Source organism: Syngnathoides biaculeatus, chromosome 3, assembly GCF_019802595.1.
Source record: "Syngnathoides biaculeatus isolate LvHL_M chromosome 3, ASM1980259v1, whole genome shotgun sequence".
Taxonomy (NCBI): domain Eukaryota; kingdom Metazoa; phylum Chordata; class Actinopteri; order Syngnathiformes; family Syngnathidae; genus Syngnathoides; species Syngnathoides biaculeatus.
The window spans coordinates 34,974,960-34,998,924 of record NC_084642.1 but is presented as its reverse complement, the minus strand read 5'-3'; the positions used below and the strand labels follow the sequence as shown (position 1 = coordinate 34,998,924).

Below are 23,965 nucleotides of genomic sequence, written 5' to 3'. Positions count from 1 at the left end.
TTTATTAGAAAATGTATTTTTAATGTTCTGTTAACATTTAACCACTGGCTCTTGAGGGATGGAGCCAAATCCAACTGACTTTAGGTGAGGGCAGGATTGCTCCCTTATCCTACGGGTAAATTGCAGTGTTTGTTCTGCCATAGTTTCTACAGAGCTATGCAAGGCTGCTGCTGTACTGCGAATTCTTGCATATGCATGAGGAAATGATTGAAAATGTTTCAATCATGCATGCGTCTGAGAGGCTAGTCTTGTTGCAGCGGGACAAGTTTTAAAATAATTAAATTAGATGCATAAGATTGGACCAGAGAGGAATAATTTTATTCTAATAATAATAATAATAATAATAATATAATGTATGTATGATTTTTTTATGAACAGTATGAATTAAAAAAAAATGAAAACTTAACTTTTAAGAGACAGAACCTATCACATCTATGTCTTAAGTAAGCGGGGTCAAACCTAGTACATTGTGCATTTGTAAAAAGTGCCATGTTTTACCAAACCAAACTTTTCTAGTATTTGGAATATATTGGCTCAATGGTGCCTCAGTAAACATGTGAAATATGCGTCCAAAAATTTCAGAGTTTTTCTGCCAAGGCAGCTTGAAATCAGGTTAGTCGAATTTCGCCAGGTTGTCAACGTCACGAGCAAACACCTGCTCCTACTTTTCCCCTTGCAAGCCAGTGCTCTGTCAACACAACAGACGTGTGCTCTCATAAGTTGGTCTCCACCAGAACAAAGCGGTCCGAGCATGTAACTCTAATTCTAAAGTTTTTACAATGGCTTCCAGTCAGCTTTAGAATTGATTTGAAAGTTCTGCGACTGGTCTATAAATGACTCAATGTTTTAGGTCCTGTATACATGAAAGAAATGCCAATGGAACACAAACCTAGTCGAGCTCTGAGATTGATTGACTTAGGTCTAATAATGTAGTGCAGTCCGAAACCTTGGTGTTCTGATTGATTCTGACCTGACTTTCAACAGTCATATCAAATCAATCAGAAAAACTGCCTTTTATCATCTGAAGAACATATCTAGAGTGAAGGCTTGTATGTGTCAAGTAGACCAGGAAAAGCTCATCTATGCTTTTATCCCAAGTAGACTTGACTACTGTAATTGTCTTCTGACTGGACTCCCGAAAAAGAGCATTAAACAGCTGCAGCTCTGGTTCTGACCATAACAAAGTGGTTCAAGCATATAGAGTACCTCCAATTATAAAGTCCTTGCATTGGCTTCCAGTCATCTTTAGAATAGATTTGAAAGTTCTGCTACTGGTTTATAAATGACTCAATGGTTTAGGTCCTGAATACATGAAAGAAATTCTAATGGAATTCAAACCTAGTAGAGGTATGAGATCGGCTGACTCAGTTCGAATAGTGAAAAACAGAGTTCAATGCAAAGGTAGTGAAGCAGCATTTAGTTATTATTATTCAAATCCAGATTAAAAACTCATTTTTTCACATGCATTTTAAAGTACAGTAATACCTCTCTACTTCGCGCTTCACCTATTGCGGATTAAGTGCATTGCGTTTTTTCCCACCTCCACACACACACACAAAAAATCCAGATTGGCTTAGAGTACGTACTGTATTACATGAGACGCATTAATACAACCACGTTGATACAAAGCACATCCCCGGCGCAACATGCGGAACAATTAAAAAAAAAAAAAAGATTGGTTCCTGGTGCGCCGGCACAGTGGATCAGCTGGTAAAGTGTTGGCCTCACAGTTCTGAGGTCCCAGGTTCCATCCTGGACCCACCCGTGTGGAGTTTGCATGTTCTCCCCGTGCCTGGGTGGGTTTCCTCCCACATCCGAAAAACATGCAACTGTCACGACCGGGGCTCGACGGCGGACCCAAATGCACGACTCCAGAGGCAAGCAGGTAGAGTACAGAAAGCCTTTATTCGGTCCGTGATCAATGATCAGCGAGTCAGTCAGGAAAAGCAGCAGTATCAGAAGTGGCAGGCTTACTAGGATGGTCGGGGAACAGGCGAGGGTCGGTACACGGTAGGTCAGGTATACGGGAGTGCGGGAACGAGGCATGGGAATCAACGATCTGATGGAGGACTAGTTGTCCCCCGTGTCCTATAAGTACTGGGTGTAATCACCCGAAACAAGGTGCAGGTGTGTGTCGACTAATTGGCTGACCACACCCAGCCTGGGGAGGATGCCAGGAGCATGACAGCAACATTAATTAGAGACTCTAAATTGCCCCAAGGTGTGATTGTGAGTCTGGCTGTTGTCTGTCTCCATGTAGCGTGCGATTGGGTAGAAACCAGTTAAGGGATTACTGTACTTCCACTTTTCAATGATGAGAGATGAAAGTGGACTTTTGTGAGAATTCCTGAAAATACAAAAGGTCTCCCTGGGAAATTTTCGAAAAAATGGATGGCTATGGTGCATTCTGGCGATATCTGTCAACAAAATTCCGACAGAAATTGAAAGTGAAATTTCTAAATCCTGACCCAAAAAAAAATTGGGCAGAAGTTCCCCAAGGGCCAACCCCAGATTTTTTTTGCCACCATCCCCCTATCACTGGATTGCATAAAATCACATTTGTCATTAAAATATGGTTAAAATATGCCATCTTATATCAAGACAAATCAATTAAGTGAACTATTCAGTCAAAAGACATCTAAAATGGTCCTTTTCCCCACATTATACATATTATAGTATAGATACAGAATATACATAAAAATATATCCTAGAATTTCTACACCGTACAGCAAAACATGTTAAAGAAGTTGATTTGTAGTAATTACGATTAACGTTTAAGTCTCAAACTTGTTACGTCGCGTTGAACTAATACACTTGACCACATTGCTGCTCACTATCTTGGATATAGATCTAGTAATACCAATAGTATAATGAGTTGCCTTTAATATTTTGATGTATATATATATATATATAATATATATATATATATATATATATATATATATATATACCTAACATTTAAAAAATGTACGGGTGTGGTCAGTGGTCAGTCATGCTCGCAGATAAAGTTGCGGGTGTGATTAGGGATGGCCTTAAAATAACTTACTCGATTAATATAACAAAACTTTAAATAAAAATAAAATGAACAAATACATAACTAAAATAGAACACTAAAATTTCAAACTCAGAAATGATAATTTCCCATTTCAACTGATATTAGTAGAACATGATATAAAACGGTATTTAAAAATTTTCATCAATAAAAATTCTTGATCTGACGAATTTTATCTGAAGAAAAGTTAAATGCACTGGCCTGTCAAGGAATAAACATGAACGGTCTATACCCGCAATGTTTTGAAAATGCTGAAAGTTTAGTTCAACATAATCTGCGTTCGTGGCAACAAGCTAGCGATACATTGTAACAAACATTCCTGTTGCCAATCGTGATGTGTTGTTGTGGGCATTAGCACGCATCACCGCGATTCCGTAAATAGGAGGCTGTCTTGCTAGAACACGCCTTTATGTGCGTGCGCTCCATGTATTGGCCACGCCTGAATCAAGCAATGATGTGGATGATCGAACATCATTTTTTGGGTGGTGGGGGGCGCCGTCACACTGCCTGGCGATCGATGCAATGAGCACCCCTGGTGTCACTGAATTTTCTTTGACATGACACATCACGTTGATGACTTTCGACGTAAATGCGCCCGCAGTACGTGAAATTGTCATGACCCTGCCGCTCCAGCCCGGGCTGTGCGGGTGCCCGCGCGGTTGCGCTGATTGGGAGAGGCACACATGCGCCTCATGCGGGCTGATTATCCTGTGTATTTATATGACCCCGATGACAACTGGTCCGCCCAGTTCGTTGAGCTTCATGTCCCGTTCGAGTACTCCCGTATCCCTGATCGACAACCCGTGTGTACCGACCTTCACCTGTTCTCCGACCAACCCCGTAAGCCTGACTCCTTTGACACTTCTGCCTGCTTTGATCATTCTCCAGTGTACCGACTCCTGCATGCCCACTCACCTGCTCTCTTCGCCTGACGTCCCAACTATCGCTGCTACACCTGACTGCCTGCCCGCTCACCTGCTCTCTTCGCCCGACGTCCCAACTACCGCTGCTGCACCTGACTGCCTGTCCGATCTGCGACCATTGAATAATAAACGTTTCTCCCCGAACTACCTTGCATCTTCCAAACCTTGCATTTGGGTCCTACCTCCGTTCCGATGGGTCGTGACAGAACGAACTGGCCAAAACAGGACCCAGCAGGAAAGACCCGGCGTCGCTGGGACCGACGCAAGGTCGACCGTCTGCTGGAGGACCAAGCCTGTCCGATCCGGGTAGGCTCCTTGACGTCCTCTGCTTCCGTGTCTTACGCTCCGCCAGCGAGGTATGAATACATCCCGACCACGACCCGTCCGGCTCCTCATATTTTTCTAGACTCTGACTTTTCGGAATATGAGGAGGACCTTGATTTGTATGACCGGCTGCCTGCGTACGACTCCGATGATTTTGATTATGAATCTCTTTGCCCGGTCTTTCATCCCAGTCAGTTTGTTTCACCTTCCCGCGTTTCCAGCACCCGAGCGTCTTCGCCCGGTAGGTCCAAGTACACCAATCCGTATGAGGGAACCCGCTTGGCCACCGCATGGCGGCCAGAGGAGATGCCCCGGCCGGGCGCTCCCTTGTGCCTCCCGCTGCGCAGCAACAAAGACACCGTCCTCCCACTCCTCGCCGGCAACGGCGAAACTGGAAGACATGCAGCTGGTGGCGAAGCTTCCAGCCCAGAGGGAGGAGGAGCCGTCAAATCACGAGGCGTTCTACCGCGAAATGCGGGCGCAGATAGAGCAGCAGAGCACCGAATTGGCGGCTCTCACGGCCCATGTCCGGCAAGGATTGGCGAACCAGGCGAGCTACGCTGACGTCTCAACTTCGACGGACTCGCTGCTGACGCAGGTTCACGCTGCAGTGGGAACGGACCCGCCACCTCGCTAAGCGCACGTGGCAGTGGGAACGGGTCCGCCACCTCGACACGTCCATGTCCCAGTTTCGACAGACTCATTACGGACTCATGCTCACGCGGCAGTTGGAACTGACCCGCTCCCGAGGCACGCCCACGTGTCAGTTTCGAGTGACTCTCTGCCTATTCTCGTTCACGTCGCCGTGGAAACGGACCCGCCACCGCCCCATGCCCACGTTGCTGTTTCAACGAATGCACTGGAAGCTCACGTGGCAGTGGGGACCGACCCGATGCCGCCTCACGTTGCTGTCCAGGAGGTGGCGACGTCTCCGCAGCCCTTCTTGTCCGTGCCCTGGAGTACCAGTGGCGACCGGCCCACGGTCGTCCCCTGTTCCTGCTCTGACGGCGACGGGCACATCCATATGTTCGCGTCCAGGAGGTGGCGATGGTGCCGCCTTCTTACGTTGCCGTCCAGGAGGAGGTGGCACTGACGCCGCCTTCTCACGTTGCCATCCAGGAGGAGGTGGCACTGACGCCGCCTTCTCACGTTGCTGTCCAGGAGTACCAGCAGCGACCGGTCTGCGGCCGTCCCACGCCCTTGTCTCGACAGCGACAGGAGCTGGGAAGTTCTGTGGAGCCACCCCGGAGCTGGAGAGACTTCGGGATGGCGGTCATGGCTCTGGTCCTTCTCTCCATCATCCTCGTCGCTCCTGATGGCTCCCAGCCGCTTCATGACCTGGCTCTCGTTGGTGACCAATCCACGGCTGCCTCCTGACCAAGCCTCGCAACCACGGCGTGGGAGGTTCTCGTCCGGAGCAGTTGCCTGCCTCGGTCTGGTTCCTGCTTCGGCGTTTGGTTCCTCACAGAGGTCGTCCGCCCGAATCGCCCCGTGGGGACCCTGGTGCTTGGCGTCCGGGTCGTCCTCCTGACCTGTCCACCCGGACGCCTTGCGTTTGGTGGCCTGGATGGCGTGCCCTCCTCCGGACCCCCCTTCCGCCCACCCCTGCCTGTGTTAATTATTGTCTGTTTCTTTCGTTTAGGCACGTCTGGGAGCCGTGCCTTTGAGGGGGGGTACTGTCATGATCCTGCAGCTCCAGCCCGGGCTGTGCGGGTGCCCGCGCGATTGCACTGATTGGGAGACGCACACCTGCGCCTCATGCGGGTTGATTATCCTGTGTATTTATATGACCCCGATGACGACTGGTCCGGGCCAGTTCTTTGAGCTTCATGTCCCGTTCGAGTACTCCCGTATCCCTGATTGACAACCCGTGTGTACCGACCTTCGCCTGTTCTCCGATCAACCCCGTAAGCCTGACTCCTTTGACACTTCTGCCTGCTTTGATCGTTTTCCCGTGTACCGACTCCTGCCTGCCCGCTCACCTGCTCTCTTCGCCCGACGTCCCAACTACTGCTGCTGCACCTGACTGCCTGCCCGATTTTGACCACGAAATAATAAACGTACGAACTACCTTGCATCGTCCGAGTCCTGCATTTGGGTCCCACTCCCGTTCCGATGGGTCGTGACAGAAATAGCTCTGAACATGTGCTTTCGGCCTAACTTCCGTGCTCAGTACGGTTAACTTGCTTTTCCTGTTTCCGGGTGAATACCGGTTGTTTTGGAGCAGGCTTGTTGAGTTAACAACGTTTACGAAATAAACACAATTTGTAAAGACTACACAAAATGAGTGACGTCTTGAGAGAATGCGAAGAGAGCTGCGTTACTCTTACTCATGTTAGCGCCTCAACATGGCTACGCTCGTGAAACCAAAACAATGAATTGAAACGCATGTTTGTTCAATGTCAACTAATATCCGGATTAATTTTAGGCAATTTTTCCTCAATTTTCTGGAGGGATTTTCGTGAAAATGTGAAAATCCGGAGGATTTTCATCACTGAATGATATTTCTTTCACTAAAAGTTGGTTTAAGTGTACTTTTGAAAATGGTTTTATCTATGTAATTGAATGTTTTTAATCTTAGGGCCATGGTACCCTGAGAATGCTCAATCTCGTCAGATCTCGGAAGCTAAGCGTGTTTGGCCATGGTTAGTACTTAGATGGGAGACCGCTTGGGTATACCAGGTGCTGTAAGATTCTCTCCCCGGCTAAATTCAGAGGGGTTGCGTTAGGAAGGACATCCGGTGTACCCGAGCCCCAATAGGACAAGCCGAAGAAGAATGCTTTTAATCATGTAAAGCATATTGAATTACCTTCTGTACAAAATGCGCTTTACAAATGAATTTAGTTTGCTTTGTTTTTGGACAGAGGCACCCACTCAGAGGAAAGGTCAAATATCTTGGACAAATATGGACAAAGCAGATCCAAAACTGCGTCAAACAGAAGAGCCAGTCAGAGGGGCCTTCTCTCGACACTCGTATGACAACACTGGGGTGTTTTTTTTAAAAATAAATTGACACTTGTATACAAAGTACGTGTTCGAGAGTCACTCTATAAAGGTTTAAATACGGGACCTTTAGTCATAGCACGATATGCACATAAACCAAGAAGCAGTTAATGTTTATGACATACCGTTGGAGTTCAGCATTCCTGTTCAATTCATCAGAAATCTTAATTAGCTGTTCCACAACTTCCTTGATTTGTGGTTCTTGTTCTTCATTCAATCGTCCACCTAAATCTTCAGATGTAACACGCCGGTTGGGGTCTTCTGCATTTATACGTTCAATCACATACCTATCAAACACAATGACGTATAGAAAAATGCTGAATCACTGGAATACGATGAATAGTTATGCAATAATGCAAAACAGGTTTTCAGGTTACACAAAAAAAATAAAAAACGTAACCCCAAATCACAAAAAACTCCAACAGCAACACTAAAAAAATTTAATATTGAGGGCGGCATGGTTGCACAGCTGTAGAAAATTGGTCTCAGTTTTCTGAGGACAGGGGTTCAAATCCCAGCCCCACCTGTGTGGAGTTTGTATGTTCTCCCCGTGCCTGCGTGCGTTTTTTCCGGGCACTCTGGTTTCCTCCCACATCCCAAAAACATGCATTAATTGTAGACTAAATTAGCCCTTGTGTGATTCTAAGTGCGACTGTTGTCTGTCTCCATGTGCCATGCGATTGACTGGCAACCACTTCAGGTTGTACCCCATCTTCTGCACGTTGACAGCTGAAATTGGCTCCACCACCCCTGGAACCCTTGGATAAGGCCCTTGTGCGGCTAAGAAAATTTATAATTTATATATATATATATATATATATATATATATATATATATATATATATACATCCTTATCAATTCCATCCATCCATATTCTTAGCTCCTCATCCTCACGAGGGCCGCGGGAGTGCTGGAGCCTCTCCCAGCTGTCAACGGGCAGGAAGCGGGGTACCCCCTGAACTGGTTGGCAGCCAATCGCAGGGCACATCGAGACAAACAGCCGCACTCACAATCACACCTCGGGGCAATTTAGAGTGTCCAATTAATGCTGCATGTTTTTGGGACGTGGGAGGAAACGAGAGTGCCCGGAGAAAAAAAAAGGCATGGGGAGAACATACAAAATCCTCACAGGCAGATCCGGGATTGAACCCAGGACCTCAGAACTGTGAGGCCAACGCTTTCCAGCTGAACCACCGTGCTGACCTTACTCAGTCATTGAAATGGTAAATAAATTATGGCTTCAACATTTATTTCAATGTTTTTAGTCTAGCTAGTTTGCAATGGCAGACACAGTTTCAGCTTGGATCAAATAATGAGATTTCAACCTGCGATCTTCAAAAATATGTCAGGATTAAATGCTTTAACCAATTCTGTTTTCAGAAATCGAAAAATGAACAAAGCAACAAACCAATAACATAAAAACGACCCTACTTAATCAAAATAATCAACTCTATAAGTAAATTAAAACTCAGCACTATATTTTTCAAACAATTATTTTTACTAATAACTTCTATTGAATAGTTAATGTATGGATAATAGTTTAGATTTCTATTTTGTGAATACACTTGTACTAATGACTTCTTAAAGTGCCACAGACACCAAAATGTCATGTCATTATCCAAGCCGCTTATCCTCACAAGGGTTGCGGGAAAGCTGGAGCCTATCCCAGCTAGCTTCAGGAGAAAGAAAGACTACACCCCGAACTGGTTGCCAAGTCAGTCACAGGGCAGATATCGACACCATCACTGAGTGAGAATCGATCCCATGCTGCCTCCACGAAAGGCAGGCGTGTGTACAACTACACCATCAGTGATTTCACACCAAAATATACATTTTAAAATGCGTATTGTTAACAAAACTGACCGACTTTTTTTTTTTTTTTTTTTTTTTTTACACGAAGGGGATTTAAGTCTGGACAAGGGAAGTAACACGTGTCCTTTCTCAAATATTAATCAATCAGGAAGTAATTTCCTCGCCGTCTGCCTCACGCTAACGGCTATCATGGCAGACGGTGTGCCGTTTGCTTTCTCGCTTATTTTAAACGGCGAATCCATCGTGAGTTATAAATTGAGAAAGGTGAGCCCTTCTTTAACAGTCTAGGTTGCATTCAAACAAATTGCCCCGTAAGAATTTGAAGACGACATGCTGTCTGAGATAAAAGCACTGCGACTGGGGCTAACGCACGGGGGATCCAATGTGAATGTTCTCAAGATTTTGAGACATTATTAGTTTGATCCGGATCTTCTTCTTCTTTTCTTTCAGCTTGTCCCATTGGGGGTCGCCACAGCATGTCATCTTTTTCCATTTAAGCCTATCCCCTGCAGCTTCCTCTGTAACACCCACTTTCCTCATGTCTTCCCTCACCACATCCATAAACCTTCTCTTTGGTCTTCCTCTCGCTCTTTTGCCTGGCAGCTCCATCCTCAGCATCCTTCTACCAATATACTCACTCTCTCGCCACTGGACATGTCCAAACCATCGAAGTCTGAACTCTCGATCCTTGTCTCCAAAACATCCAACTTTGGCTGTGCCTCTAATGAGCTCATTTCTAATCCTATCCAACCTGCTCACTCCTAGAAAGAACCTCAACATCTTAATTTATGCCACCTCCAGTTCTACTTCCTGTTGTCTCTTCAGTGCCACCGTCTCTAATCCCTACATCATGGCCGGCCTCACCACTGTCTAATAAAATTTGCCCTTCATAAAATCAGAGACTCTGTCACAAACACTGATGAACGCTCATTGTGTTTGGTAGTTTTATGGTGGATGCCCTCCCTGACGCAATGATCTGACGATCCGGATCTTCGGGTAGTGATTTTTCATTTGAGGAAAAATGCCACTGCTGAACGGCCCAAAATGGATGCATTTGTCACTATGATGGCAACTGCCAAGGAAAAGTCAGGACCTTTCCGTTCCATTAAAAAAAAATGGTGATCTGGGAAACCATCGCCTTTTTAACGAAGTCCTGGAAGAGGTTGACCGAGCCAGGGCCTCATTGCCAAGTTCAGTATCCAAAGAAGAAGCTACTCATGTTAATCACGTATGCACATGAGTGATTTTAAATCATTATTAGGAAGCTGAAAATGTGAAGAAATAAATATTTATATGTTTTATAGCTACAACGTAAGCTACATTAACACACTGAATATATTTATTGGTAGTATATGAAATATAAATATATATAAATCTAAATATTTTTTTGAATGGCCTAATATTAATCACAAAGTTGTGAAAGTATGACTTGACATCCCAGTGGGGGCAATATTATCTGTGACGTCATGTGCAGGCATCACACTGCACACTGGCACGCTATGCCAAATGCAATGGCAGATGAACAAGAGCGATTTTCAGATTTTTATGATGTCCGTTCTGCTGAAGCTCGTTTTGAGGAAGAGAACATCTCAAAAGTGAGTGAAGTCACCGAGGTCATTTTACCCTATCGTTTCGAGTCATATTCAGATTATATGTGTTCACTGGCACCGAACTCCTCATCATCCGATTGGATCGCCATAAATAGTAACCAGGAACTGTTGTGTGCTCAGAGCCAACAGAGCGAGTATAACAGCTAGTCAATGCTCCGTGCTATTACTACTGCCATTGACCAAACAAAAACAAAAACAAAAATAACAATGTACAATGTTCAAGCGTTTGAGCCAGAATACACGCAGACGGAAGTCGACGTGTTGGGAGAAGCGTGGTGCTGACGACGAACAATAACAGTCCCATTATATGGACCGTGGAGATTCGATGCTTTTCGGAGGAGTTGGTTTAGATGTAGAGAATATACAGAAGGCGTGTCCAGGCTTTTTTTTTTCTTCCCCAAGTTGTACTTTTCAAGCACCCAGCTTCTTGTGTTCGAACGGTGGCGGAGATGGCGGGGGGTTGCATGCGCGCATCGCCGTAAATAGTAAGCGGGAAGTGTTGTGTGCTTACACATATATATCCATCCATCCATTTTCTTAGCTGCACGGTAGCTTAGCTGCATGGGAGCCTATCCCAGGTGTCAACGGGCCGGAGGCACCAGGCTGAGGAGGCATCTGCAGACCCTGAGCCCCCTCTCGTACATATCTCAGCGAAGCCTGACCCCGAGCCGTCTCTCGCTCATGTCTCGGCAGAGTCTGACCCTGAGCTGCTTCTCGCTCATGTCTTGATGGAGCCTGACCCTGTGCTGCCTCTTGCTCACGGCATGGGGAAGCCTGAACCCGAACTGCCTCTCACTCCTGCCTCTGCGGTGCGTCGCCTGCAGCTCTCACCTGTTCCTTTTTTGATCGTGCTTTGCCAATGGGAGCCTCTCGCAGATGTCCGCCTGAGTGGCCCTGTAGGGACCTTGGTGGTTGGTGTCCTAGCTGACCTCCTGAACCGGTCAGCCAAGCTGCTCGCCTTGGATGGGCTGGACGCCCACCAAACAGACTGGGGTGAGGGGCCTGGCATTCAAAATCCAGTCCTCAGAACTGTGAGGCAGTCTCTAACCAGTCGTCACCATCCCGGCTTTATATTTACTAATTGAGAAAACCCACATGTGCTCATATATTTAGGCAGAATTTCTAAGATGCGTACAATTCTTTAAAGAAAACATTACGGGATAGGTGAAAAACATTGAGGTTTATTTTCATGGGATTTACATTGAACTTTTAAACATTTCAGAAGAGCATTATCATTATAAAAAAAAGAAATTATTGATGGTTGTTATTCAGACATCAGTCATGTTTAAAATATTGATAATCCCAAATTCTACCAGAGTATGAAAGATAGGAGCATAACTGTACATTTATGCACTTATTCATACTTATGTCATATTTGAAAGAACAAGTAGGCTATACCTTTTTCATAACCTCGAGGTGGCAGTGATGTGCTATAATGAAAGTCTACCCCTCTTTTGTAACCTATAGGTGGTGGTGGAACAGTGGAATGAAAGTGTACGTACTTTTCATTAAGGTAGCTTACATTTACAAAATGGGAAAGTTTTTTTTTTGATTTTCAATTTCACCCATGTGAAATCTACATCATTGACTTCTGACATTTTTGTTGCTTTGGCTGGACACAACACTATACTGACTGGTAATATGGGCCGTACAATCCCGACCTCTATCCCCTGCGAATAGCAGAGGTCCACTGGATATCCAAGTAAACAAAAAGCACCTACACACAATAATTAAACTGATGCTTGAAATGAATTCAAAAAGGGTTTGCCAGTGGAAAATATAATTAATAGAATCATAATATACCAGAAAACAGAAAAAAAACCAACCCCAAAAGAAAGATAAAGTCCATTAAAAAGTGGTTTTGATAGGACTTACCCCCTGAGGACAATTGCTCCTTGCTCTAGAATGGGATCATCAATGACATCTGTTAGATATGATAGAAGCTGGATTAGCATTTAGTTAAACTTCCCTGAAAAAGTACAAACCTCAATTTACTTTGCAGCACTGCTGGCACTAAGAGTGCGGCACTGCTGACACTAAGAGTGTCGCAAAGCATGCTGGAAGAAGGTAAATAGTGTTCAAAGTGCATGTTTTGTGTCAATTATTTCTTCAGTCATTCTTTAATGTGTTTTATTATTTGCTAGTTATGCTATTCTGCTTGCTGTGGTGTGGTAATTTTAGTTTTGATGTGACACTTGTGAGTGTGTTCATCGTCAGTAATGAGCTGCCTACACAGGCAGTCTGAGGGAGAATGTAAGCATCTTCCGCTTACAGATGTGAAATGGAATTGTTCCTCGCTGCCACGTGAGCTCCATCATATGGTATCTTACATACATGCTAAAACAAGGGCTGGCATGCATAGTAACAGTATAACCAATGTGTTTAAGTTTACTTTGCTGGACAAGTCACGCAACAATTGTCAACAGAAGGTATGGTGACCCACTGTTCATTTGACATAATAATGAGGAGATGAAGCTTCACTTTTTCTCACTGCCCTTTTTACTCACCACCATTCAGTGGTCTCACAACCCCTGGTATGAATTAAAGCTGGTGACATTAGCTTCATTAGCTTTGGCTACTGACTTGAGGCTAACTGTAATTCAATTTAACCGGTCAAAGTGTGTCAAAAGCATTTCACGCAACACACAGCAGTCTCAGATAGGATTTTTCAGTGACTTAGAAATGTCTACTGGTTCACCCAGACCTGCATCTGTCTATAAACTGTGGTCCAACACAATGTTGCCGATGTTAATGTCAACGGCTGAGTATAAACACCACAACCGAACAATCCACTCAAACATTTACCCACACACAAACATAATTTATTATGAAACTGTTCTCAAACTGAAACGTCTGCTCAATAAGTACATTTTCTCATGAAAATAAATTGAAAATGGAATTCCAAGTCACTTTTTCCCATGGCCAGCATATTATATATTTTTTTAAATTGGTTTACAATCGATCCAACCATTTTCTGAGATGCTTATCCTCACGAGTTTCGCGAGAGTGCTGGAGCTTATCCCAGCTACCATTGGGCAGAAGGTGGGGTACACCCTGAACTGGTTGAAAGTCAATCGCAGGGCACATGGAAATAAATAGTCACACTCACAATAACGCCTAAGGAAAATCTAGAGTCTACAATTAGTGCATTTTTTGGGGTCTGGGTGGAAACCGGACAAAACCCACGCAGGCACGGGGAGAACAAGCAAACTCCACACAGGTGGGAATTGAACCCTGTTCGTTGGAACTGTGAGGCCAACGCCCTAACCAGTTGCAGCACCATGCCGATTTTGTTTGGTTTATGCATTTGAAAATCCTAAACAATTGTCCTGCATAAATTCCATCAACTTTGATAGAAAGAATATGTTTTTTTTTCCCCTTTACAGTTATGTAAAAATAAAAGTCTTCTTCATGGTCAAGACGGCGCTTCCTTGTTAGATTTTAATAAAACTTTTTTGGGGAGCATTTGAGAAATGTCATCATGACTTCAGTTTTGTGCATGTGCATTAAAAGTGGCAAGAGCACCATCTGTTCCCATATAAAATTGACTGAAAAACTGATGATTGGTAATCTATTTCAAAATTGTACATAACAATAATAACCAAGTAATTTTTAAAATATTGACACTTTCAAAATCTCAGCAGTGGTTGCCATGGTAACAGGAATCATGTAATCGAACATAATTTCACTAGTGATCTCAGAAAATGCAGGATGGATTTGGTTGAAACTAGGTATGCAAATGGGTGTTTTGTGCAACTTAAGTTTGGTGCCAACACCATCAATTAGTTCTACTTCATGCTATAGTTGCCTGAAATCAAAAAACCTTCCCGACGGAGGCCTTGACAATATGTTCGTAACTAGTGATTATAAGTGGTTGAAAATTCTCATTTGGGTTCAAGAAGATATTAAGAAAACCCATTGTAATGTACAGCTATTAATGTTTCCTTGTTGTAGATATTTACTTTTTTCATCCTGTTTTTAACTAGCTTTTTGTCTTTGTTTTTCTGCCCTCTCTAGAAACTTTGTTCTGTTTGATCGATTGACTAATTCTTAATAAACATTAATTGTAATATTAAGAAATCACAGAGGAAGCTTAGAAACGCAACTGTGACACACTAAAACTGTTCGTCGTAAAAGGGATACAGTGCAGATCCTACTGACCTAAAAGCCGAACAGGACAAAAAAAAATAAAAAACGTATAGCTAGTGAGAGAAAGTCAGCGAGAATTCACGTTTGCCTGATGTGCCTGGAACCATCTGCAAGTGACAAGGCCAAGGCTTTTGGTTAAATCACTAAATATTGTGTGATATTACATCCTTGGCCATTAAATCTGATTCTGATTCTAAAAATCAATGAAACCACTTTTTCTCATTCTGATATCTTTAGTGATTTGTGTTGGGAGTCAGCCACTTACAACAGCTCAAACATGGAACAAGTGTAGTAGGTAGCGATGTGAGGTCACTACCAAATTTTGCGGATTGTTTGCATTTTGGTGAAACTGTGCAAATAATTGTCAGATATAGTCACTAAAATTCTATAATTCAATAAATGTTCACCAGAAAGCAATAGATTTATGACACTTATTGAATCATGGAAGACAAACTCTGAAATTCCAGTTAGTCCATTTTTTTATTTTAATTTGGTAATTTGGAAATTATACCAAAGTAGCAGTAACTGAAAATAATAAATATAACATATTAGAATTATTACAATACACCACCTTTCAACATTAGCCAATGACAAAATCTTGTAACGGAGTTTAAAACTAAAAAATATCGCTGCTAAACCTAATAACTAAAAGAATAACTGGTCCCTCTTGAAACTTTCCCCCAGTGGCTCCACTGGGCCGTCACCTGGCAAATGATTATCTCGCGGACTCAAGCAGAATTGGCAAGGACTTGGAGGAGGTTTGGCCCCCCAGAGATGTGGCATGTAGGCCCATTGGCGTGTGGATATGCCCTAGTGCCTCACAAAAGAAATCCCCAGCTATGGGCAAATAGCTCTACTGCCTGCAGGAATCTCGGGAGAGAAGAAGACTAAGGGAGTAAACCCTGAAAGAAAATCCAGAGCCGGAGTCCTTAAGGTGGTTGGATGCTGTACTCAGCCTGTTCTGGCAACTCCTGAGACAATGCAAGAACCGCAAACCACCTTTCTAGTGGATAATTCTGGCAATGTGGAGAGGGGGTACCTACTGCGTGGGTAACAGTCTTTTCTCCATTCACTTCTACCCAGGCAGTTCTACACTGGAGAGGACACTCCAGCTTCGCTGTATAGCGCTGACCAAACACTGGAAGCAGCAGTTTACCAGTTGTAAGTCCTCTTCTTGATTGGCATAGAGTTGGATGCCAGAGGTTGCTTCAGACATCAGGAGAGGCTACCGCGCCTCCTGGGTAGCTACCGCCTGGCTCAAGCTGGGCATCCCCCAGCCAGTAAGTTGCTGGTTCGCCACGGTCAGTTAACTTCACTGGGCGCATGGGCTTTAGGGTGAAAACCAATGAACGGCACATCACCTGGTTATCAAGGAATAAGAAAACCAACAGAAAGAGAAAGGCAAAGAAGTTTTCTGCCCTGATGTTGGGCACATGGAACACTCGAACAATCACATTGGGTTTCTCAGACGTTCTCTCAGACATTGGTGACACCCACAAAACACCCGTCATTGACTGGGAGCTCAGCAGGCTGCAGATGGACATTTTGGCCCTCCAAGAAACTAGACTCCCTGAATCAGGCAGTGAAAAGGACTTCATTTTCTTTTGACAGGGCAAGTCACCAGTCAAGACCAGGGAACACGGTGTTCGCTTTGCAGTGAGAAAATGCCTACTGGAATCCATCATACTACCAGAGAGAACCGAGAGAATGCTATTCCTTCAATTCCACACAGCAGCTGGACCAGTCACTATCATGAGGGCTTATGCCCCAACCCTCACAGATGCAAAAAAAAAAAAATTATCTGATGATCTCAGCTCTGCAATCAGAAATGTTCCTCACATACACTTGCTCTTTGTCTTTGGAGATTTCATCGTCAGAGAGGGCCCCAGCCACAAGACTTGGCTCTCCTGTTTGGGTCCCTTTGGTGTTGGACGTATGAATGAAAACGAACAGCACAGTTAGTTAGTTAGTTGGCTAGACAGCAACACTTTTCTGAAATTATCAGTCAGAACCTCAACAATACTTGCACTCTGTTTGCTGTGGTTGACAAACTCACAACCTCTCCCCCTGAATCAGATAGCTCCAGAACTCGTAACAGCTGATAAATGCAATGAGTTTGCTTATTTTAGTGAAAAAAATACAGTCCATCAGGTTAAATAGCACAAATCAGAGAAATTATACAATGATACCACATCTGAAGCCACCCAGGGAAAGCTCGATTAACTTGTCAGAATTTGAACAGTTGACCAAAAATGTGTCGAGAAAAATATTGAGCAGCTGAAACCATCAACAAGCTGTCTTGATTCAATACCCCGTGGCTTTTGTAAAATGATTCTGAATAGTTATTTTATAGTGAATAGTTCCTATAAACAGAAATGTCTCTTGTTCTTTGTTCTTATTGCTATGTTGTTCTTTGTTATGAATGTCGTATCAGGGCAGCACCGACTGCCGGAGAAAAATTCCTTGCGTGTTTTTACACACTTGGCCAGTAAAGCTGATTCTGATTCTGAAATCACTGCTTGTTTATTTGCAACAAATAAATTGCTCACTTCAGTCTGGTGAGTTTCCTAAAGCTTTTAAACTAGCTGCCGTTCAGCTTCTTCTAAAAAACAAAGCACTGGATGTTACAGTGTTAGCAACCAATAGACCCAACTCTAATTCCCTTTCATAGCCAAGATTATTGAGAAAGTTATTTTTAATCAACTCAGCAATTTCTAGAATTGAAATGCACATTTTTATAAATTTCAATCACGTTTCCAAACTTATCACAGTACAGAATCTGCTCTTATCATACTACTAAATTATATAAAATTGAATACTGACTCGGGAAAGGTGTCAATTTTGATCTTGTTGGATCTCAGTGCAGCTTTTGATACCATAGATCACAATACGCTCCTAAACAGGTTGGAAATATGGGTAGAACTATATGAAACGGTCCTTAAATGGTTCAGGTCAAAAGCTGGAGAAAAGGCGCTACTTTGTAACCATTGGAAGTGCTCATTCTCAGCAAATGGCAATGACACATGGGGTCCCTCAAGGGTCAGTTGTTGGACCTCCCCTGTTCAGCCTGTATATGCTACCCTTGGGTCAAATTTAAAGAACTTTAGTTTTGATTATCATATGCAGATGACACAGTTATATGAAGCAGTGTCTCTAGATGACTATAGTTAAATTGAGATGTTGTGCCACTGTCTAAAGCAGATAAATAACTGGATGAGTCAAAATTTCCTCCAACTAAATCACAACAAAACTGAGATAATTGTTTTTCGCAATGATGAAAAAAAAAAAAGATTGCTCTTCGTAAATACCTGGACTCCCAATCTTTAAAAAGCAAAGACCAATTCCAAAACCTTGGTGTTCTGATAGATTCCAACCTGACCTTGAACAGTCATATGAAATTAATTCCTAAAAATACCTTTTACAATCTGAAGAACATATCTAGAGTGAAGGCTTGCATGTGTCAAGCAGGCCAGGAGAAGTTCATCTGTGCTTTTCTTGGAAGAAGTTTCGATTATTATAATGGTCTTCTGACTGGACTCCCCAAAAGAATATTAATTAGCTGCAGTTGAATGCTTTTAATCATGTAAAGCACATTGCGTTACCTTGTGTGTGTGAAATGCGCTATACAAATACATTTGCTTTACTTTGCTTCTACAAACAGGCACCCAATCAGAGGAAAGGCCAAATATGTTATCCAAATATGGACATGACAGGAAAGAAAAAAAATTGCCAACTTTAACTTTATTGCAATTAACGGGCTTTACACGATCAGGATTTTTGGGGAAAATTGGCACGTTAAATAAAATAACTATATATATATATATATATATATATATATATATATATATAAATTTTCTTAGCTGCTTATCCTCACAAGGGTCGATTGAATGCTTCAACCTATCCTAGCTGTCAGGAGGCTATGTAACATTTTGTTGCCTGCTTGTGAGTAATATGTTAAAAGGATGTGAAAGTACCTCAAGCAAGTCCAACGGAACGTAATCACCTGAGTACCGGTGACCATCAGTACACATTCTTCCCTATTTTGTCCTTACAATACACATGTCATGATGTCAGTAAAGAGTATATACAGTTGCGTTTATCAGTTGACAAGATAAAGCGTAGTGATTGTAAAAGATGGGATGTGGTGGTATTGGAATATAAGATATTATTGCAGTAGTCTGACAGTGCAATCGTGAAAGACCATATTTGTCTTAAGAGTCTCATCCACACAATACAGGTTGTCTGTCTCAGATGTGTTTCTCTCAAGTTTTTGTTTTTCTTGAATAACGGTTGGTTGTCAGATATTTACAGTACTACATGAAAAGACATGAGACAAGGTTAAAAATATACTAGCTTTTAAATTCAAATATACTGTACATGATGGCGACGCGACGTAAATGCCTTTTGTGGATCGGATCAATGACATTATTGCCCGGATCAGTGAACGATGACATTAAAGGTGGTCAGCATAGAATGCAATTATAGGCCGATACTGATCAGGCTGATCAGACCGGCGTAAAGTCGAGTGAGTATGATTGGGGCCATAAAAAGTAAGTGGAAAGCCAAGCATACCAGCATAGATTTGCCTCCATTTGGGGTTCCTTGCAAGATTTCTGACAGAGGGGTGCAAAGAAATATCAGGGGAGGTGGGAAAGAGCTAAGTGCTACCTGTTTAGAAAATACCTGCAATTAGCAGGTACTTTTGTCATATGGAAAACAGTGCGTAATGCACTCCACCGCCATGGCCTGTATGTAGGCTCACCACGGAAGACGCCATTGTTGAAAATAAACAAAACTGTCAGTTTAATACTGTGAGAATATAGTATGGTTAGATGAGAGCAAAACTGAACACTTTGGATGTCATAATGCACACCTCCTTTGGAGGGGAAATGGCACTGCACATCACACTAAAAACAGCATACTAACTGTGAAGTTCACAAGAAAGAAAATGATGGTGTGGGGCTCTTTTTCAGCAAATGGTACTGTTAAACCTCAAATAAGTGCAGGAAGGATGAATAGGAAAACATGCCAAGACATTCTTGGAGGATGATTATGATGATGAAAATGAAACGAGGGTGGACATTTCAGTAGGATAATGATCCAAAACACATTGCCAAGGAAACTTGCAATTGGTTTGATAGAAAAAAATAAAGCCACTTGAATGGCCTAGCTAATCATCTGACTTGAACAAAATCCAAATCTATGCAAAGAACTGAATCTCAAGGTCCATAAAAGAAGCTCACAAAAAATTTAATATTTGAAGACTGCTTGTGTGGAGGAATGAGCCTCAATCACACCATTGATGCATGCCACTAGTTTTTCCACAGTGACGTCTACAAGCTGTCATTGCAAAGGAGACTTTTGTACAATATTTTAAATGAATACAATTTGTTCAATACTTTTTTCAGTATCTAATTTTACATTATGAAACACAATTTAATTTCTGATTTTATTTGTTCTACTTTCTTTGTATGTATGGAAAACTTGGGTTGCTCCAAACATCTGGTGACATTTTCAGGTCAATAGCACCTTTGGATATATCTTTAGTGAGAAAAATTGATATCTTGGGTGGATGTCTTTTAAATACTTATTTCAGACGCAGTATAAGACGATTTGACTTTGTATCGCTATTTGTAGTAAAATATAGAAATATTGTTCTGCTGTGGTTGGGGTTACGGCCATGCTACCCTGAAAACGTCAGATCTCGGAAGCTAAGCGGGTTTGGCCCTGGTAAGTACTTGGATGGTAGACCGTCTGGGAATACCACGTGCTGTAAGCTTCTCTCCCTGGCTAAAGGCAAAGGGGTTATGTCAGGAAGGGCATCCAGCATAAAAACTGTGCCAAAAATATATGCGTTCATGTAATAATGGGACAAACTGAAAGGAAAAGAAGAAAATGAAGAAGTTCTGCTGTGGTTTGCACCCCTATTCTCTTAGTCTGTTCTGTCCCTTGATCTATTTCCCTTAAAACTCTTTTCGGTCTGAATGCATTTCCACTAAACAGGAGAATTTAAACAAAGAAATAAATAAGCAGAAGAAGTATTTCAAACTCCACTGATCGACAGAAAAACTCTTCCAGCATGAAAGAAAAAACAGATCCTGTACTATGCATGGCCATGCAGCTGGACTTTAAAAATAAATAAATAAATACATAAATACACCTGTATTGTAAATAGGCAGCATGGTGGACAACTGGATAGAGCGTCAGCCTCACAGTTCTAAGTACCGGGGTTCAAATCCTGGCCCCACCTATGTGGAGTTTGCATGTTTAGTTACATCCCAAAGAGTCCCAAATTGTGTGTGACTGGTTTGTCTCTATGTACCCTACGATTAGCTGGCAACCAGTTTAGGGTGTACCCTGTCTCGTGCCTGAAGATAGATGGAATGGGCCTCAGCACTCCTACAATCCTTGTGAGGAAAACCAGCTCAGATGATAGACTGATGGATGAATATTGTCAATATTTTAGCCATTTAATTGCACACAGTTTCTTTATAATGCAGGACATCAGCAACGTTTGACCTATATTAAGTAGTGGACTCTTCTTCCCAACTACTACAGCTATCTGAATGAAAAAAAAAGTGTTTTTATTCATTTTTATTCCAATTTTTTTGGACAATTAATTTCACAGTCTCTGTATAGCAAGGTATTATCAAAGTTTGTATTAAGGAGCGGACTCGAATTGTCAACTACTACAGCAAACAGAATGACAAATGTTATGTGTATATTTTAGTTTTATGGTGATTTGATTTGTATGGGGGCGGCACGGTGGATCAGCTGGTAAAGTGTTGGCCTCACAGTTCTGAGGACCCGGGTTCAATCTCAGCCCCGCCAGTGTGCAGTTTGCATGTTCTCCCCGTACCTGCGTGGGATTTCTCCGGGCACTCCGATTTCCTCCCACATCTCAAAAATCTGCAACATTAATTGGACACTCAAAATTGCCCCTATGTGTGCTTGTGGTGTGGCTGTTTCTCTCAATGAGCCCTGCGATTGGCTGGCAACCAGTTCAGGGTGTACCCTGCCTCCTGGATAAGCAGCAAAAAAAATGGATGGATGGATGATTTGTATGGCAATTTGTTCCACATTTGTCACACTGAGATATGTAATTTGTTGACGGTCCCTAACAAAAACCGTAAACAAAATTTAGATAGAAGAGCCCTTATTGGAGTGACAATAAATCTAGCCGCCATTTTCTTTTATTTATTTATATTTTGTAAATTGTTTACAAAATTGCCCTCCGCATACTCTACACGTGATATACGAGGTTGTGAGAATTGAATGTCAAACATCAAGTGTCTTTTGCTCAGCTATGTTGTCTGCTTGAATTTCCTTTCGTATCTCACACTAAATATCTGTCAAGTACTCCATTTTTAATCTTCTTCCGTCTTCGCCTCGTTACTCAGCGTCATTACAGAACAATTAACTACCACGTCTAAGCATTTACCCTTTTAGTGGGCGGATGGATCAGACGGCTCGAGGCCTGTAAAAGAACTTGGCAAGCAAATCCACCATTTATCAAACAAGCTGTTTACAACACTTTCTTTCTCATTCGGGAAACTCGAGCACTTTGTCAAAAAAAAAAAAAAAAAAGAATAAAATCTCGTCCGAATTGGGTTTTAAAACTTTGAAAAGTTTTTACAGGTCTGTCCAGGTTAACACGGCGCTACTTGTCTTACCTTCCCCACCCACGGCACCTTCAACTTGTTGTTGTTGTTCTTCCTCGCTCTTCTCCTTGTTGTCAGACATATTCCAGGAGTTGGAACCACGTCGTGTAAATAGAAATAGTTGACAGAAGTATACGCTAGCTATAACACAGGGATTAATGTGTCGTCTCGTTCAGACGTGCCGGTTAAGTCAGAAGTTGGTGGAACGAGGAAGTCAAATAACAATGCAGTACCCGCCAGTCTCCTGTAGAGGAATGAACACTTTTTCTTAAAACCCACATTCTTTAAACCTGCAGACTCGGCATAAGTAGTGTATTACTGCCTCCCTCGGGTGTGACTTAGTTAGTGTTCGGAAAATGCAGGATTTCATGGACTTTAGTCTCAACAATGTTTGCTGTCTCCCTGCTCCCAGCACAACAAATAAACAATTCCCTTCTTTCTGTGGAATACACTGCAGCATGATGTGTTTGACAATGTGTCATAACTGCACATTTCCATCACCAGAAGCACATTTACATTGAAGTGCCCCGTAGCTCAGTGGTTAGAGCACTGGTTTGGTAAACCAGGGGTTGTGAGTTTGTATCCCACTGTGGCCTTCACTCGCTGAGAAGGGTTACGTCAGGAAGGGCATCCGGCCTAAAAACTGTGCCAAAACTGTGCCAAACGTATACGTGCGTTCATCTGAGATGACATGCTGTGCTGACCCCGAATATATATATAAATATACACAGATTTCACCAAGAAACATCTCTAAATGGGACAAGTATTATCAAAATTCCTCTCTCACTCAGACACATACCTGTACACTTTTCAGAGCGCCAACCTTTATAAACTACCGAAAAAATCCTTATAGAGAGCAAAAAATCCTTACAACATACTGAAGCAAATTATATGTCAAAATAACATAGGGAAAAAAAACACACACACATGATTGTTATTGTCGAGCTCCATAATCATAATATCTGAAGTTAATGTCTAATTAGTGCCATTATTGTGTTCAGAATTGTTTTCATGTGTAACTTTCTTCACGAATTCTAAATGTTGAACCTCCGGTTCGAAATTACAGCATCCATCCAGATTGACTTTGGATTGCAATAATGCTGTTAGAGTCCGTATGATTTGTGATATATGGCCGTATACATACAATTCACTACAAAATCCGTATGAACTACGGCTAAACCGTACAAGTTGACAGGTATGCAGACATTCCAATAAGCCCGGCTGCAAAACTGACAGCCAATTAGCGCTTGCCACGCCTGCAGTGCTTGCTGTTCTGACCCCCCCAATGCTCGTGAATACATTTCACCGAACAGAGAACATCCACTATCTGGCATTTTGTGGCCAATTTTGTGAAGAATATATACAGACAAACAAAACAAACATAGTATGATGTACAATGTTGAAGCCTGTGCACTTGAGCCAGAATACAC

At 42.7% G+C, this 23,965-nt stretch overlaps 1 protein-coding gene across 1 annotated transcript in view; it reads right to left on the bottom strand.

Annotated features, from left to right (window-relative positions):
• Positions 1–22,769, bottom strand: part of zgc:153993 (uncharacterized protein LOC767645 homolog) — a 34,436-nt gene extending 11,667 nt beyond the window's left edge. The window contains exons 1-3 of the mRNA XM_061815558.1: positions 22,548–22,769; positions 12,601–12,649; positions 7,429–7,590 (exon numbers count right to left, since the gene is read on the bottom strand). Coding sequence (XP_061671542.1) covers positions 7,429–7,590; positions 12,601–12,649; positions 22,548–22,617 — 281 coding nt within the window. The 5' untranslated portion in view covers positions 22,618–22,769. The remainder of the gene's footprint in view (positions 1–7,428; positions 7,591–12,600; positions 12,650–22,547) is intronic.
• Between the last annotated feature and the right edge of the window lie 1,196 nt (positions 22,770–23,965).